The sequence below is a fragment of the Neoarius graeffei genome, chromosome 5 (assembly GCF_027579695.1).
Source record: "Neoarius graeffei isolate fNeoGra1 chromosome 5, fNeoGra1.pri, whole genome shotgun sequence".
NCBI lineage: Eukaryota > Metazoa > Chordata > Actinopteri > Siluriformes > Ariidae > Neoarius > Neoarius graeffei.
The window spans coordinates 43,875,261-43,893,839 of NC_083573.1; the positions used below are offsets into that span (position 1 = coordinate 43,875,261).

Below are 18,579 nucleotides of genomic sequence, written 5' to 3' on the forward strand. Positions count from 1 at the left end.
ACTGGGACTGTTTTGGCCTCTAGAGGCCACTGTTATTTCCTTTTCTGGTCATGTTTGTTTTGGGCCTCTAGAGGTCACCACTGTGTTCTGTGTTTTGTTTTTGTCTTATTGCCTGTTTCCTGCCCCGCCCTGTCCTTAATTAGTTTGTGTATAAATACCCCTCTGTTTGTTCCCTTGTCACGGAGTCTTTTTCCTATGTTATGCTGTTAGTGCTAGTTCCCTCTGTCCCATGTACCTTGCCTGTGTCTTTGTATTCTTGGTTTTTGCTTCTTTCTTTTGGACTTTGTGGATTTTGTTTTTGACCTTTTTGATCTTCTGAGCATTTGAGTTTTTGCCTTTTTTCTTATTTGGATTTTGGACTTTGTACCTTTGGATATTTTTGGTTTATCTTCTGAGCTTTGGATTATTCTTTTTGTTTTTTCCCTTAGATTGTACATAGTGTAAATAAACTGTTTTTGATACCTTTCTACTTCCGCCTCACGCCTCTGCCCTTGAGTCATCCCCCTGGTGGCCTAGTGGGAGTTTGCTGGTTTATCACAACAGCAAACCAGGTTTGAATCCCAGCAAAACCCTAACAGAGCACTCATTGGCTTGACCAATACACAGTAAAATGGGAAAGTCCAAGGAGCTCAGTGCAGATCTGAGAAAGAGGATTGCAGATATACACAACTCCGGAATGTCTCTTGGAGCCATTTCTAAACAACTGCAAATTCCAAGATCAGTTAAAACAATTGTATCCAATTGTATAGTTTTTTTTAAACAATTCCAAGATCAGTTAAAACAATTGTATCCAATTGTATAGTTTTGTAAACAATTGTATAGTTATTGTGAGATGTAGTCACTTTGCCAAGCCACTTTACTTCAAGAAAACCCAAACTGTCACCCTCAGCTGAAAGGAAATCGGTTTGGATGGTCAGAAACAACCTGGGAACCACCTGCCATGAACTGGAAGCTGATGGATCACTGTCTACAGTTCAGATCACCATGGACTAAGAGGCTGCTATCCAAGAAATAACCCCCTGCTCCAAAATTGACACCTTCAAGCTTAACTAAAGTTCGAAGCTGACCGCACGGACAAAGAAAAAGCCTTCTGGAGGAAAGCTGTATCGTCAGATGAGACAAAGATCGAGTTGTTTGGCCACAATGACCACCATGTACAGAGGGACACTGTACCAGCTGGTGGTGGTGGTAGGATCATCATGCTCTGGGGCTGTTTTGCTGCCAGTGGAACCGTTCATTGCACAAAGTGGATGGAATAATGAAGAAGGAGGACTACCTCAGAATTCTTCTGCATAAACCATCAGGAACTTGAACACGACTTTGGACTTGGGAGTTACAGCAGGACAATGAACCCAAACACGCATCAGAGCTGGTTGTGGAGGATAAAGCAGGCTAACATTAAGCTTAAAACAAGTCCTGACTTCAACTCTATTGAAAATATATGGACCGTGCTTATAAGTCGAGTCCATGCCAAGAAAAAAAAAAAAATTGAACTCTACCAATTCTACCATGAAGAGTCGTGCAATATCCAACCAGAATTCTGCCAGAAGCTTGTTCATGGTCAACAAAAATGCTTGGTCAAGGTGAATCTTGTGAAGAGACATTTTACCCAAATATTAAGTGTGCTGTATGTATATTTTTGACCCTGTATGTATAATTTTGACCCTGTGTTGATTTCAGACCCCCCCAAAAAAAAAAATTAAAACTTGTGCACCAAATGCTAGTGTTTTTTTAATTAAAGATGTATGCTGTACAATCATTCTGCCACAGAAAAAGAACAGTTCAAAGAAATGACTGAAAGCCCAAATATTACCATGACATTCATATCCAAGATGGCATTCATGTCACTGTATGTAAACTTCTGACCACAACTGTACATTCAGACCTCAGTCTGACAATTTGATGTAACATGTCATGCTGCAGTGTATGTTTTTGGATGCAATTTTAAATATAAACATAGGAGGAGACATGATCTTAATCTGACACACCATTTTAAACAGAGACTGAATTGTGTCGATAAAAGCAGGGTGCAGATGGAGGGACATTTTAATTTCTACATTAGAATATTGGTATGTTTCGATAATTCATGTCAAATGTCATCTCACCTCGTCATCTGTAGCCACTTTATCCTGTTCTACAGGGTCGCAGGCAAGCTGGAGCCTATCCCAGCTGACTACGGGCAAAAGGCAGGGTGCACCCTGGACAAGTTGCCAGGTCATCACAGGGCTGACACATAGACACAGACAACCATTCACACTCACATTCACACCTACGGTCAATTTAGAGTCACCAGTCAACCTAACCTGCATGTCTTCAGACTGTGGGGGAAACCGGAGCACCCGGAGGAAACCCACACGGACACGGGGAGAACATGCAAACTCCGCACAGAAAGGCCCTCGCTGGCCACGGGGCTCGAACCCAGACCTTCTTGCTGTGAGGCGACAGCGCTAACCACTACACCACCATGCCGCCCCGTCAAATGTCATGCCAAATGCATATCAAATGGACAGTCTACATTCCCAAACAGGCTAAAACGTCAGGACATAGGCTAATTCTGGAAATACGATAAATTGATGGATTTATCTGTACTATTACAGTATATTGATATTGATATGCACTCATGTACTTTGGGTGAAGAGCAGAGAGCAGTAGTTGTGATGAAGATAGAAATTTGTTATTATAATCATTTAAAGAACAATCTAGTCTGCTATCTTTGTGCTCATGTTAAAGCCAAACAAAATCCAAAAATCAATTCCTTTATACTGACAAATAATATCCATACAAGACATGTTTGAGTGTTCACGTGTTCATATTTGTACCTGTATACTGTGAACAGATTTTATTTTAAACGAAAAACAATGTCCCTGGGTGCTGGCATTTTACTCTCTCTCTCTGAGGTTCAACTATTGGGCTCTGAGTACAAATCGTGACGTCACCTATCAGGGGCGTAGCTAGGATTTTTTAAAGGGGGGGGGGGGGGGGGGTCACACACTGACTGGCAGCCTGAGTACATTATGTGGCAAAAAATAATTACCATTGCTAGTTTTAGGTAGCTTAGAAACTGGCTCTTCCATTATTGCTGTTTCTTCCACGTTTTCTTGATGTTGTGTTCTAGAAACGGCACTAAAACTTAGCTTCGAAGCCACAAAATGCAACTTTGATGGAGAAAAATATATAATAAATTGTTTATCTCTCTTCACGTCGAAAGGAGGAAATTTTCGCTTGTTTTGACATGGCGAATTATTAACACAAGAGAAAATACTCGTAATTCGCAACTAAAAAGACTGCAGCTACACTGGCAGCTTGACAACGCTTTCTAGTGTGATCGTGTTGCGCTTGCGCAGAACTGTGTCAGTCCTGCACGCCTTGGCTCATGTACCTGAAGGCACGCCTCCTGCACGCGCGCCTAACGAGCTCCGGCATGCACGCCGTTAACAAAGAACACCTGTCTTTAATCAATGAACTATGTTTGGGCTATTTAAAGACTGCACCCATGCAAGGATGATGCGAAGTATGACGCCATGTCTAGTGTGCCTTACTGAGCCTTGTTTCCTGTTTTTGTTGACCGCCTGGTTTTTCGACTCCTGTTTCTCATCTCTTGATCTTGTATAGTTTTGCCTCTGATATTCTGTCTGCGCCTCGATTGACTTCCTGCCTGTTTCCTCGATTATGACTTTGCCTGCTGTTTCGGACTGTTTGCCTGTTGTGTGCGTTTCACGCACTTTATGCTCATATCACACTGTGTATTATTTATCATATCTGCATTTACATCCGCCTCTCCCGCACACACTCTGACAAACTGGGTTTTTGCGCCCAAACCACAGGAAGTCCATACAAGGTTATAGAAACCCTAATGAGGCTGAGGTGACAATCTAGTCTTAAAAAATGTTAGAAAAATTACAGTGGGCGCTTTTCTAATATTCTTATGCGGCTACTGAAAAATGTATGGTCTGACAAGGGGGGGGGGGGGGTCTTGGGCACCCCAGGACCCCCCCCCCCAGCTACGCCCCTGCCTACCCAGCACGTGACTTACCGAGGCAACTGGAGCTCATGGACACTGCTGTAACCAACCCTAAAGATGCCGAGTGTCAAGCGTTTGGGTGTAAAAATAAGCCTGATCATTAGTCATTTTATGTGACATGCTTTTGTTTGTTTTGATTAACTGAGAAAAGCATTTTTAGATGGCAAGAATCGCATTGCTATGGCAACGAGATTGTTTAGTAGTATCTGTGACAGTACTGCGTATGCATCATCTAGCCGAGTGAGATTTAAACTTCATAAAAGTGACGTCTTTTGATTTAAGTATTTTGTTGGCAGTAAAAATCACATGGTTACAGAATTTCTGATTCGATTTTTTAGAATTCGAAGCTTTTATTTGTCACATACACATTACAGCACAGTGAAGCTCTTTCTCTGTTTTTAATCCATCTGAAACAGAGAACAGACAGAGAGAGAGAGAGAGAGAGAGAGAGAGAGAGAGAGAGAGAGAGCAGTGGCGCCTGGTGATTTTTTTTTTTAGTATTGGAAACGTTTATCTGATAGCTCTGTGTAATGAAGGTAAACAGCATTCTAGGGTGCTGTACTGTCACGGCCGGTTTCAGTGCAAATGGTTGCAGCCAAATAAACCTATTTTTAGCAAGATCATAACTTTTAAAAGGGATAAATTATTGTTATAAAGTTTCATTTTAATTTAAACATGCGGAGGGCACATCAGGGCACTTGCTGTGATCGGAAAACAGCGTTTATTTGGGGTTTTGTTTGACTTTAAATGTCATTTTGTTGTTTCCTTTTCTGTGTCTCTTATCTGTTTTGTCCTCTTTTAGTTGAATTGTTTCTCTTTTTGTTTTGTCTTTTGGTAGTGCCATTGCTCTGTAAAGCTTCCTTGGGTTGGTGAAAGGTGCTATATACATTAAATTTCCTGTTGTTATTATTAATAATGTTGCCATAATGAGCTTTACAACAGTTCCACTGAAAGCGATTAATACAGGGAAATTACATTTTATTTACTGCTCATTTTTTCCTCCTGCAGTATATCTGTGGCACTTCATCACTTGTCAGCTCCAGAACCCCTGAGCTCAGTGTAGTGAGCTGGATTTCAAACAGAAACCTCTCTCTCTCTCTCTCTCTCTCTCTCTCTCTCTCAGGCTTAAGGGCAAGTGCTCTTATTCAGGTAAGTCTAGATGCTATTGAAAAACACGATCTCAAAACCTCTATTACAGCAAAATGTGCAATTGCGTAACCCAGCTCTATGTGGGATCTAAAGGCTCACTCACAACCCGCCGTACATGCTACTACGGGTGGCCTACGGTAAAAAATTTGGCAAAACCGTGCTTGAGACTTGTGCGACACTTGCGTGTGTTCAGCGACGTAGAAGGTCGCAGACTGGCCGTGGAGACTTTTGGTCCTGCACATGCAAATTCTACAGGTCTTGCGAAAAATCAAGAATGCATACGCTATGTACGGGACCCATACTCCTTTTGTAGACCTGAACCAAGTCAGCAGCACGGCTTTATGATGACAGTAAGACGCACGAGTGATGCACAGTCATTGTACAAGTGATGTGCCTCAGAAGTACTACACAAGTATTCCACACTTGCTATTTGTGCGGCCCCCAAGACAGAAGTACATCTCACTTTCTACCCCATGTGTGGCGTGCACGCAGTGCACACGACCCACATGCGACACGAGGGGCAAGACTCTGGGTGTATATATTGGGGGAGGAACCAAGGAACCGATCATGTAGCGTGTAGAAGGGAAGAAGATGGCTCTCACCATACCACCGCAACGACTGAGAGAGTTGGACCTTTATAGACAGATGATAGAAGCTGAGGAGCAGTACAATGCGATATTGTTCTTCAGCCGAAAAAAAGATGCAGAATGCTGCAGACACGCTGATTTTATACCCACTCCTGGCTTATGAGTGATTGTCACGTGCTAATCACGTGTGTCACACATGCTTCACAAGTGCGGCCCGTATTCCTAGCACAGGAAACTGGTAAAATGCAAGTCACACGCACTCCACACTCACTGAACATGCACTGATCATGTGCGTCAGACATACGCTTTCCGCTGGCTAACGGCGCAATTTTTCCCATGCCTCGAGGAAGTCAGGCATGCAACCTGTACTTGACAAGTACCTTGCCCGTACTCCTCCCCCAAACTTTCCCCCGGGTTCACCACGACCCTGCGGCACGGCTGTGAGCTACCAAACCCTGTGACCCGTGCATGTCCAAAACACTTACGGCGGGTTGTGAGTGTGGCATAAGGAACGTTCCCTGTTTAAATATTAATGTAATATTGTGCTCTAATGCCTTTTTAAACATACCTGTCTTTCTTTCTTGCCATAATTGTAGATGACCACAACAATGGCCATTTGTTCATTCTTCCTGACAGAGTAGGGAAGTCGCAAAGCGATAAAGAGCTCCTGAAATGCACGTATGTCAAGAGGCTTGGCCACACAAAAACCTGGAAGTGATAAGCAAGTGTAATATTGCTAAATATTCAATCATAACCAAGTAAAAGCACAGGTTTTTATAGTAACTCAGTGAACCAGTTACTGGCCGGTAGAAAATTCAGGTTACCATGAGAGGGAGATAAACTGACAGCCTGTATCTCCCAGGTAGTGATGGAGTCAGGGAGAATGAGCTGTTTTCTAAAACACACATCAGAAGACCAATTAAACCATGCAACCACAAACACAGTAGAACACTGGGGCAAGAGAATGAAACAGAAGTGTCGGTGTGTGTGTGTGTGTCAGTTGTCTACTTACGTATTATGCTGGCCATTCACATTAAAAACATCAAATTCAAAGCTGGGAGGGAAACTGCGGCGAATGTATTGGATATCGTTGTTAAAAAAGTTTTCAATATCACTGGCACTTGCAGCTGGTTGGTTGGGGTTGGAGGTAGTGGAAGGGGAGGAGAACATGATTAAATCATCATGGGCAATTTATATTAGGCTGTATTACAACAACAAGCACATGAAAACAGACCCAGATAGTACTAATATTTAGAAATATTCCTGGGCTTCACATTCAAACAAATCACATCATAAATTAAAATGTGCTACTTTCATTTTTTTCACTATCCTGACATGGTGCACTGGGATAGGTCAGCAATAAAAATGGACCAATTTCCATGAACCAAACTAGCTTTGTGTCTCAAATAGCATACTTATTTACTATTCTAGACCCTTACTGACTACTAACACAAACCTTTTTTTATACTTACGGTGGTGCTTGAAAGTTTGTGAACCCTTTAGAATTTTCTATATTTCTGCATAAATATGACCTAAAACATTATCAGAGTTTCACACAAGTCCTAAAAGTAGATAAAGAGAACCCAGTTCAATGAAACAAAAATATTAGACTTGGTCATTTATTTATTGAGGAAAATGATCCAATATTACAGATCTGTGAGTGGCAAAAATATGTGAGCCTTTGCTTTCAGTATCTGGTGTGACCCCCTTGTGCAGCAATAACTGCAACTAAACGTTTCCGCTAACTGTTGATCAGTCCTGCACACTGGCTTGGAGGAATTTTAGCCCGTTCCTCCATACAGAACAGCTTCAACTCTGGGATGTTGGTGGGTTTCCTCACATGAACTGCTCGCTTCAGGTCCTTCCACAACATTTTGATTGGATTAAGGTCAGGACTTTGACTTGGCCATTCCAAAACATTAACTTTATTCTTCTTTAACCATTCTTTGGTAGAATTACTTGTGTGCTTAGGGTCGTTGTCTTGCTGCATGACCCACCTTCTCTTGAGATTCAGTTCATGGACAGATGTCCTGAAATTTTCCTTTAGAATTTGCTGGTATAATTCAGAATTCATTGTTCCATCAATGATGGCAAGCCATCCTGGCCCAAATGCAGCAAAACAGGCCCAAACTGCCACCACCATGTTTCACAGATGGGATAAGGTTCTTATGCTGGAATGCAGTGTTTTCCTTTCTCCAAACATAACGCGTCTCATTTAGACCAAAAAGTTCTATTTTGGTCTCATCCATCCACAAAACATTTTTCCAATAGCCTTCTGGCTTTTCCATGTGATCTTTAGCAAACTGCAGACGAGAAGCAATGTTCTTTTTGGAGAGCAGTGGCTTTCTCCTTGCAACCCTGCCATGCACACCATTGCTGTTCAGTGTTCTCCTGATGGTGGACTCATGAATATTAACATTAGCCAATGTGAGAGAGGCCTTCAGTTGCTTAGAAGTTACCCTGGGGTCCTTTGTGACCTCGCCAACTATTACATGCCTTGCTCTTGGAGTGATCTTTGTTGGTCGACCACTCCTGGGGAGGGTAACAATGGTCTTGAATTTCCTCCATTTGTACACAATCTGTCTGACTGTGGATTGGTGGAGTCCAAACTCTTTAGAGATGGTTTTGTAACCTTTTGCAGCCTGATGAACATCAACAACACTTTTTCTGAGGTCCTCAGAAATCTCCTTTGTTTGTGCCATGATACACTTCCGCAAACGTGTTGTGAAGATCAGACTTTGATAGATCCCTGATCTTTAAATAACACAGGGTGCCCACTCACACCTGATTGTCATCCCATTGCTTGAAAACACCTGACTCTAATTTCACCTTCAAATTAACTGCTAATCCTAAAGGTTCACATACTTTTGCCACTCAGATATGTAATATTTGATGATTTTCCTCAATAAATAAATGACCAAGTATAATATTTTGTCTCATTTGTTTAACTGGGTTCTCTTTATCTACTTTTAGGACTTGTGTGAAAATCTGATGATGTTTTAGGTCATATTTATGCAGAAATATAGAAAATTCTAAAGGGTTCACAAACTTTCAAGCCCCACTGTAGTGTTTGAATTTTAAAACTCCTCACGCCTTCAAACCTACCGAATGATCTGGCTAGTGTACACGTCCTCTGCATTTTATAGAGTAATTAGTTTTGCATGTCAGATCAGAGTTTTTACAGTGAGGCTCAGCCCACGATGACCACAATCACAAGCACAGTGGAAAGTTTTAAGAGAAACACAGCTCATCAGCATGTTTCAAAGGATAGTGTGAGGGAGCACATTAAGTTTCAAATATTAAAACCATTCTTTAATATATTTTTTGAGGGGAATTTTTTTTTTTTCGAATTCAATTCATATTTGCCCATGAAAATCTGTGAACCGGAAAGTGTGAGGTCATTTCAAGAATAACAATGGTGAAGGATGATTGGAAAAGTTCTTCTGTTGTATCTGAGGTGGAACAAGTGAGGAGTTAGAGGGGGAGGAAGAGATTGACGAGGTGCTTTATGTTAGCCCCTATATGTGCAAGCCAGATGCAACAGATACTGAAAATGTGGTGCCTGAACAGCCGGATATGGAATGGAGATGTGACTCATCGAGACTGGGTGATAGGTTCAAAAAAGCAAGGGAAGCATGGAGGGCTGCTAGCTAAATTAAAAGCTAGCCTGCATAGAACATCACTACCAAGCAATGGATGAGATCCGATTTCAGATCACTTCCCCACTGATTAAACACTGCAATGTCACCATTTAAGGACCTGCGTAAACAAATATAAGATCATGTATGGCGCTCACTTTACAAAAGCAGTACAATAACTTTAACTAATAGTCAGCCTCGGGGTCAATTCCCAACCTAACTCTTGACTATTCTTCAGCCCAATAGGTTGTTGCAGCATTTAAGATATAATTGATTACTTCATATTGTGTAAATTAGGCCTACCTCTTTGGCCCTGTCCACACGGCAACGGATTCAGGTGACTCTGATACAATTGCTTATCGTTTAGGCCTGGCGTCCACACGGCACCGGCGTTTTGGGTGCCCAAAACGCAATCTTTTTGAGAACGGGTTCCAGAGTGGAAAGATCTGGCAACGTTGCCGTTGTGAAGTCGTCTGGATGAGTAGAACGGATTTGTTTACGATGACGTCACAACCACATGACTGTGAGTGCTTCACGCCGGGTAGAAGTGTAACGAACTCGATGCGAGTTGTCAACAAATCCTATAACTTGGTTCATGAAACGCGCTTACAAAATATTTTCACTGTGAATATTTATTGTGTAATGGTGCAAAGTGAGAGAGAGAGAGAGAGACTCTGCCCTTAGGGCAGAGTCAATCCCGCCAGCAAAAATAGGGGAAAAAAAAGAGCGATCTCACCTCTTCAGATGTTGGTTTAAGTCCTACAATACATTCCTCAAAAAGGGCGTAGAAGAGCAAATTAATCCATCAACGTGTAGCATTCAATTTATTCCGGACCATTAAAGACGCCGCCTTCCGCGTAGAATCATACGTCATCCTCGCCGCCATATTGGATAGGTCAAAGTGGAGAATAAAGATTCATGTGCTGCGTTTAACTGTACGAACAGGTTTATCGTCCAAACGAGATCACATGGGATTACCTTTCACAGGTGAGACTGGAAAAATACTTTTCATTGTATTTGGTCATTATAATGTAATTTTACGAACAGATTTTCCTGACTTTGTGGCTAATATGAAGTCTCGCGCATACAGTAAATCCTCTAATACTGGCCTGTATTCCATTACTGGCCGGGACTCTAATATTGGCCGGTCTCGCTGTCGGAGGAGGTAAATAATGGCCGGACTCTAATACAGGCCGGGGCTATAACCAACGATGTTTCTGAGATCATAGTGGCCTTACACAATCGTTCCGATCTGAAAGACAATTGTGATCAGTGGCGCCGCCAGGCGTTTGGCCGTACGCACTAGGCGTACCTTGGGGAGAGAGAGATTTTTTTTTAATTATAATTGTTACCTGAATGCTTTGGCAATGCAACATAATTTGAGAGAGAGAGAGAGAGAGAGAGAGAGACGTGTGTGTGCCGGCGCATTTGTGTGCTTCAGGAGTGGGCGGGGTGTGCGTGACCAAGAAAGCTCATTGGTCAATGCAGATATACTTTTCTTGCACCACTGAGATTCTCTCCAGTTTTGAGAAATGGAGACAGACAATCGTCAGTAGTCAGAGCTTGTGTGAGAATTTATTGAGAAGCGAGTCAAAAATGAGTAAACGAACCCTGAAACAAACGAGCTTGTTTCAGACTTTTACGAAAAAGTCCAAAAGCAGTGATCCAGGGGTGTCATCTGCTTGCCAGTCCTCTCCAGTATCAGCTAGTAACACGGCACCGGCAGCTTCCACTCCTCCGCAACCGAGCAGCAGTACGCTGCAGCTGGATGCTAGCTCAGTTCCTTTGAGGGAATTGCCTTCATCTACCTCTGAGTTTGAAACTAGCCATACATCCAGTGAATTTCATATAAGAACACCTACATCTCCCCATGTCCCTTACGATCAGAAGTAGATGGTTGCTCCACCTTGCTGACAAATGAGCCATCGGATAGCTTTACTAATGAGCCACGAGTCAGCCCGCTATCACTGACATCAGATTTATCAGACATAGGTAAACTTCAACCAGATGCCTTAAAATGTGCACCGGACTCTGTAAAGCTCAATGTCGCTGTGATGGCAGAACAGTTTCCGTTAACTTTTTATCCCATTTTTTCAAAACTTTGTTTTGCAAGTCGGTTTGGCCAAGATTGCAGCCTGTGTTGTCTTTTTTTTTCGTATTGCCGTGCAGAAAAATTGCAGCTGCTGGAAAGGATGTCTGAATTACCGGTATTTGTTGATAATGTTCTGTATACCGTTATGGTAACTGTACTTTTTCAATAAATGAACCTATTTTATAGGTTCAAATAGACACAAAATCTCGTTTTTATTCATTCCACTGGTAGTCTGTTTTGCTCAAATAGAAATAGAGGCCTGCCTCTAATTCTGGCCTCCTTCCAATAATGGCCTGGACCAAGATGCACTTGAGTGAAATAAAGGCCCCAACCTATATTAGAGGATTTACGGTAATAGTTTATGCGCATGCGTCCTTACTTCTTCTATTGTTCAGGTGTCTCCGAAGGGACCGTCTTACAGTGCCCCTAGAGGTGTGGCATGTGTATTGCATCGTTTTCAGCAAGCGTTGCGTTGCCGTATGGACCTGATATTTTACTGATCGTTGCCCATTTGGACGCGATATATTTTTAAATAACATCTCGTTGCCGTTGTCGTGTGGATGTAGCCTTTGTAAATCCACTTTCGTATGCCATCTGATTGGCAAAGCAATAATCCTCGAAGTACTTGAAACATCGTACACTAGTATTAATGGGGTTGAAATGAGCTCATTTAGCTCAAACAAAACGTGTCAATTTTTGTGCTTGGTGACTGTCTTTCAGCCATTCAAACAATTGTCCTGAATGCAAACAAAACATCGTGACACAACGACGTGGCATCTTTTGAATGTGAACTGAATGTGAGACAAATAGGATGATTGCAATGATCAGCTTCGATAAGTAAACACAATGGCTTTTGTTTACAAAGATAGTTCTTGAAATGATGTCACTACTGAAGATTTTGGAGCTTGCTGAAGATTTACGTCTTGGCTGCTACTTGTATTGCTAGGGGCGTAATTAGGGTCTGGGAAGGTTTTTATGAAAAATCTCAGTGAAAATGTTCTCAGTGAAATTTGCTGTGCTACCTCATACTATCCTTTTAACATTGCTATGCATGAAATCACTAAAGTTTTTATCCCCCGCTGGCTGAAAGGCCCAAAGGGGGATTATGTCGTGGCAATGCCTATCTGTCCGTCCCGGGAAATTCATGAGAGTGTATTTCCCTTCTGAAATCAACTCCTCTCAGTTTTTGGAGGAATTTCATGAAACTTGGCAAGATTCTTGGTGATATGTCAGTAATACGCATATTGTAATTTCGTTAAATTCAGTCACATTTTACCAGAGTTAAGGCCAATTTATCCTGACAACCCAGTCCTCGCAGATAGCGTCTGCGTAGCCCCCCCACCTTCGCAGACGCTCTGCGCGCACCTCCCAAAAATTGTGACCACCGCAGAAGCCTCGCAGACAGCGTCGCAGACAAGAAGGCTCTGATTGGTCCACTCTACATCCGCTGTACACACACTTCCGCTTCCTTACTTTCCCGGTTTGGTTTGTTTTCACGACTGCCATTTTTAAAAACGCGAGCGAAGATGGAGCAGCATGAAAAGCGGTTGATTGAGGAAGTGAGGAAGTACGTACATCTATACGACTCCAGTTCTAGTCATTATAAGTAACCGGAGGATAAACACTCCACTAACCACACCCACCAACTACTCCTAGCGATTTCGCGACTTCGCGCCCCCTTGCGTTGTGGCGGTGAATAACATCGCGCACGCCTATTACTCCCCACTCAACGATAAATTACAACTGTCTGCGAAAAGCTATCTGCGAAAGCCTTGTTGCAAGAGCATGCAGAGGCCCTTACAGCCCTTGATTAACAAAATTATAATTTGACAATTTCATGAGTGTGTTTTCCTTCTGAAATCAACTCCTCTCACAATTTTTGGAGGAATTTCACCAAACTTGGCAGGATTCTTTGTTATATGTCGGTAGTATGCACATTGTAATTTCGTTCAATTCAGTCACATTTTACCAGAGTTGTGGCCCTTGATTAACAACCTTGTACTTTGACAATTTCATGAAGGTGTGCTTGCCTTCTGACATCAACTCCTCTCACAATTTTTGGATGAATTTCTCGAAGCGGGCGGCACGGTGGTGTAGTGGTTAGCGCTGTCGCCTCACAGCAAGAAGGTCCTGGGTTCGAGCCCCGGGGCTGGCGAGGGCCTTTCTGTGTGGAGTTTGCATGTTCTCCCCGTGTCCACGTGGGTTTCCTCCGGGTGCTCCGGTTTCCCCCACAGTCCAAAGACATGCAGGTTAGGTTAACTGGTGACTCTAAATTGACCGTAGGTGTGAATGGTTGTCTGTGTCTATGTGTCGCCCTGTGATGACCTGGCAACTTGTCCAGGGTGTACCCCGCCTTTCGCCCGTAGTCAGCTGGGATAGGCTCCAGCTTGCCTGCGACCCTATAGAAGGATAAAGCGGCTAGAGATAATGAGATGAGATAATTTCTCGAAGCTTGGTAAAGGGCCTTGCTATACGATGGTAATACGCATATTGTGATTTAATTTCATTTGTGAAAATTTTCCCAGAGTTCTGACCCTTGATTAAATAGCTTGTACTTTGACAGTTTCAGGAGGGTGTACGTTCTTCTGAAATCAAACCAACAATTTGTGGAGGAATTTCACCAAACTTGGCAAAAGGCTTTGTTATATAACAGTTATATGCATATTGAAATTTCGTTTAATTTGGGCAAATTTTACCAGAGTTATGCCCTTGATTATTAACAAACTTGTACTTTGGCAATTTCATCAAGGTGTGCTTGCTTTCTGCAATCAACTTCCCTCACAATTTTTATCCCTTGCTGGCCAAAAGGCCTGAAGGGGGATTATGTCGTGGCGATGTTCGTCCACCATCCATCCATCCATCCATCCCGGGAAGGGTGCTCACCTTCTGATATCAACTCCTCTCACAATTTTTGGAGGAATTTCACGAAACTTGACAGGATTCTTTGTTATATGTCGGTAATACACATATTGCAATTTCGTTCAATTCAGTCGCATTTTACAAGAGTTAAGGCGTAATTGCCAGCAGGGGATATTGTGCTGTCAGAGCACTCTTGTTACAGTTTGACTTGGAAACCGGACGGACAGCAATGTTTTGTTTCTAGCATGCCAGAATGTCACGAGTGAATGCCACTTTTAGTGCAGGCAAGTGTGTGAATAATGCCAGTTGTACTGCCTCTGCTTCTGCATATATATGTATGTATATAAAAAATGTGTGTGTGTGTGTGCTTACTTCTGCCAAAGCTATTCCTTAGTTCCTCTTGCCTCTTCTTTTCCCTCAGCTGGGTAGCAAATATGCAGCACTTCAGGAAAGCCTCTTCACATTCATTGCCTGCATTCATTCTTTCCTTTCGTTCCTCACAGCTTAGCTTCATTGGGAGCAGTATTAGGCCATGACGGCAACACTTCTTCAATACTGCATTTGGGTACTCAGTTTCTTTTGGAGACAAAAGTAGAAAGATTTGTGAATTGAGCATTAAAATCGACAAAACAATAAATGGACAAAATGTACAACATTTTGTTCTTTAATTAATAAAATGTCTGCATTAGCAAATTGACATGGTATAAAATCAAAAGAGGAATAAAACATTTTGGGAAATGCTATTATTGAGAAATAATCAACTTCAAGCAGGTAATGCCACTGCGCTCCACACTGCGTTATTATTTTTTTTTTCTTAATGAAATAAAATATGCAATTTTAATTATTGGCTTAGAAAAGAACCAGAATATGATTTTAAAAGCTATAAAAGTTAAAATATGTTTGAAATGGTACCGGACTTTCAAACAATACAGCACCTTTTTGTGCCAATTCTTTCTGGAGATCTATGGAACGTCTCTGCTTCCTGAAACCTGATTCACAGCCAAATCCTACAGAACCAATAGGACAAATTGGTAAAGAACATTTCATAGACTTCTGATTGATAAAAAAAATTTGCAAAGAAAATAAAAACAACAAGTTATCCAGCTGATTAGCACTACTGAGATTTCCCCATATTACCCCCATCCCCTATACCTATCCTCATCTGGGACTTGACAGTTTCAGAGTGAGAGATGAAAGTCAGTCCAGCATCATTAAATACTGCAGCAGTGTTCCCACCACCACCATACGAACATCCCAGATCATAAGACTGCATAGAGGAGAACACCTGCACCAAAAGCAAAGATTTTAGCATTGCATTAAAAAAATGTGTCACTGATAATAATAATAATAATAATAATAATAATAATAATAGCAAGCTTTTCACGCACTCAGATTGGACGACATATTATTAACCCACAGAAGCATTTCTGAAAAGTATGGTTATTTTTGTCTCCTGAATAGTGCAACAAAAAAGCATCCGCCCTATCGTTATGATGACGTCACCGCCACCTGTATCCCAGAGTCAGGGGAGTAAAGTTTGCTCTCTGGGTAAGAGGGATGGCATTACTCACTCTCCCCTGTCAAATTACAGGCATCTGTGAGTTTGTGCATACAGAACAGAGCAGATAGAGCTTTCCTCTGAGTGTGTGACACTGCCCTGTTACCCTGGATAAGCAACAGATTGAGAATACGTGTACTGATATTGATAATGTGTATGAAATGGGATTTTAATACCACTTTGGTTTTGTATATGTAAATTGTGTATTTGTTGTTGGGTTTTCTTCTATGTGCTGGAAAAAAGTTTCCACAGTGGAGAATGTATTTGGAGGACAGTATTTACATGTTTCAGGTACAGTCGGGAAACAAATCAAAGCAATATTTTAAAACACTGTCCTTAAAGCATGAATTACACTTTAAAACTAGAATTGCTCATACTAGATATTTTTCACTGCCCCAAAAAAATAATAATAATAAGTGAAAATATCATGAATAGCCCAGATATAGGGGCAGCACAGTGATGTAGTGGTTAGCAAGAAGGTTCTGGGTTCAAGCCCAGTAGCCGATGGGGGCCTTTCTGTGTGGAGTTTGCATGTTCTCCCCGTGTCCACGTGGGTTTCCTCCGGGTGCTCCGGTTTCCCCCACAGTCCAAAGACATGCAGGTTAGGCTCATTGGTGGCTCTAAATTGACCGTAGGTGTGAATGTGAGTGTGAATGGTTGTCTGTGTCTATGTGTCAGCCCTGCGATGACCTGGCGACTTATCCAGGGTGTACCCCGCCTTTCGCCCATAGTCAGCTGGGATAGACTCCAGCTTGCCTGCGACCCTGTACAGGATAAGCGGCTATAGATAATGGATGGATGGATTACTCAGATATAGTTCTAAGATTAAAATAAATCAAATATAAGATTATTAAACTTCCATCCATCCATTATACACCCTGGACAAGTCTCCAGATCATCACAGGGCTGACACATAGAGACAAACAACCATTCACACCTACGGTCAATTTAGAGCCACATGCAGCCTAACCTGCTTGTCTTTGGACTGTGGGGGAAACCGGAGCACCCAGAGGGAACCCACACAGACATGGGGAGAACATGCAAACTCCGCACAGAAAGGCCCTCGCTGGCCACTGGGCTCAAACCCAGAACCTTCTTGCTGTGAGGCGACAGTGCTAACCACTACACCACCATGCCGCCCGATTATTAAACTTATTTCTAATTTTTTATTTTCTAATTTCAAGCTTGAAATATTCTTATTCTATTGGCAGATAATTGCTTCTTTCTAGAAATAAATGTTTAAAACGAGCAAAAGTATCTGTCAACCATTGCATAAGATCATTTCAAGCTTGAAATGCACAACAATGGCTCGAAATAAGATTAATCATCTTGTGTTTAATATATTGTAAAGATATAACAGGAAATACGAGCAACATTTGACTACTTTCAAGATATTTCCACTTGCTAAGATGTCATTTCTTGCAGTATTGCCTTATTAACATGATACGTTTGGAAAAAAATAAACCATTCGTGCATACGCCTTTGTGTTCTATCTTTCTGTATTTGTTGTCTGACTTTATTACTGCTGAGTCTTTGATCTTCAGTTCAAATGTAATCGGTTTTTTCATTTCGATATTTATCACTGTTAATGTTTACATACATAAATTGCCAATGTAATATTTAAAAAAAAACACGTATACACAGGCACACACAGAAAACAGATAAAAAACATGAGGATATGGATTATCGTATGCACAGAAGCAATGGTAAATAAGCATCTTTAATCTGCATTTTGTACCTGTTTTAGGGTGAGTTTGTTTGGGGCATTCAGGGCATAGATGGCTTTGTCCACAGCCAGTAAAGCCACTTTTGCATTTTGTTGGTCTCCTACATCAATGTTAAATTCAATGCTTTCTGCTGGATGGTAATAATTTTGATGTTTCTTTTGTGTTAGCATGACCTATACAGAACACATAAAAAGAGTTGCATGAAAACTCGAGAAGAACTAGCATGTTAACTTGCAGTATGAAGCTACACGTTCTGCATTAAAGGAGCCGACTCACTCTTCCCAGAAACCTCTTTACTAAAGATCAAATCACCATTTTCACATCCATGGATATTCCAGTGTTTGAATAGCAATCCACAATAATGTGGTGACATCCGAAGCCATCAATCTTAAATTGTAACATCAAATTTAAGATATTTTGTCAAAGTACACAGTAAAAAATGGAGTGTCAATATTGCAGTGTAAACCTATTTTCCTCTGGATAGAGTAGTTATAACACTATGCAGAGTAAAATCGTCTAAATGGTAGTGTCAAAAGTGAGAGTTAATTCCCACTTGCACACAATGACAAAATCTACTCTGCAGGGTGATGATTCCCCGCGAAAATACAATATAGAGTCAGATTAACTCTGAAAATCTTACACTATCTATAGTGTTAAATATTTTTACACACCTCATTGTTAATTTTGACACAAAATAGAGTAAAATTAACTCTAAAAATCTTACACTGGCTATAGAGTAAATTTTACACTGATTTTGAGTGGGACCAAATGTTATCTGACAGAGAGTTAAATTCAACTCTTAAAGAGTAAAATTGACACTATGATTTTTACTGTGTAGTCATATTTTACATTCTTTCGACCGATCCATTCTACGTATTTTTGTATGGTTATTCTGTTGTAATGGACCAGAACTGGCCTCGGCTGTCTCACGGGCAGCCACAAAGGAAA

The 18,579-nt window shown here is 41.5% G+C and overlaps 1 protein-coding gene across 3 annotated transcripts in view; it reads right to left on the minus strand.

Moving 5' to 3' along the window:
* c4b (complement 4B (Chido blood group)) overlaps positions 1-18,579 on the minus strand; it is a 64,125-nt gene that overhangs the window by 22,967 nt on the left and 22,579 nt on the right. For all 3 annotated transcript variants that reach the window (XM_060921766.1, XM_060921765.1, XM_060921764.1), the window contains 7 exons: positions 17,643-17,804; positions 15,499-15,631; positions 15,282-15,353; positions 14,719-14,922; positions 6,770-6,884; positions 6,582-6,652; positions 6,326-6,465 (listed from right to left, as the gene is read on the minus strand). In XM_060921766.1, coding sequence (XP_060777749.1) covers positions 6,326-6,465; positions 6,582-6,652; positions 6,770-6,884; positions 14,719-14,922; positions 15,282-15,353; positions 15,499-15,631; positions 17,643-17,804 — 897 coding nt within the window. The remainder of the gene's footprint in view (positions 1-6,325; positions 6,466-6,581; positions 6,653-6,769; positions 6,885-14,718; positions 14,923-15,281; positions 15,354-15,498; positions 15,632-17,642; positions 17,805-18,579) is intronic.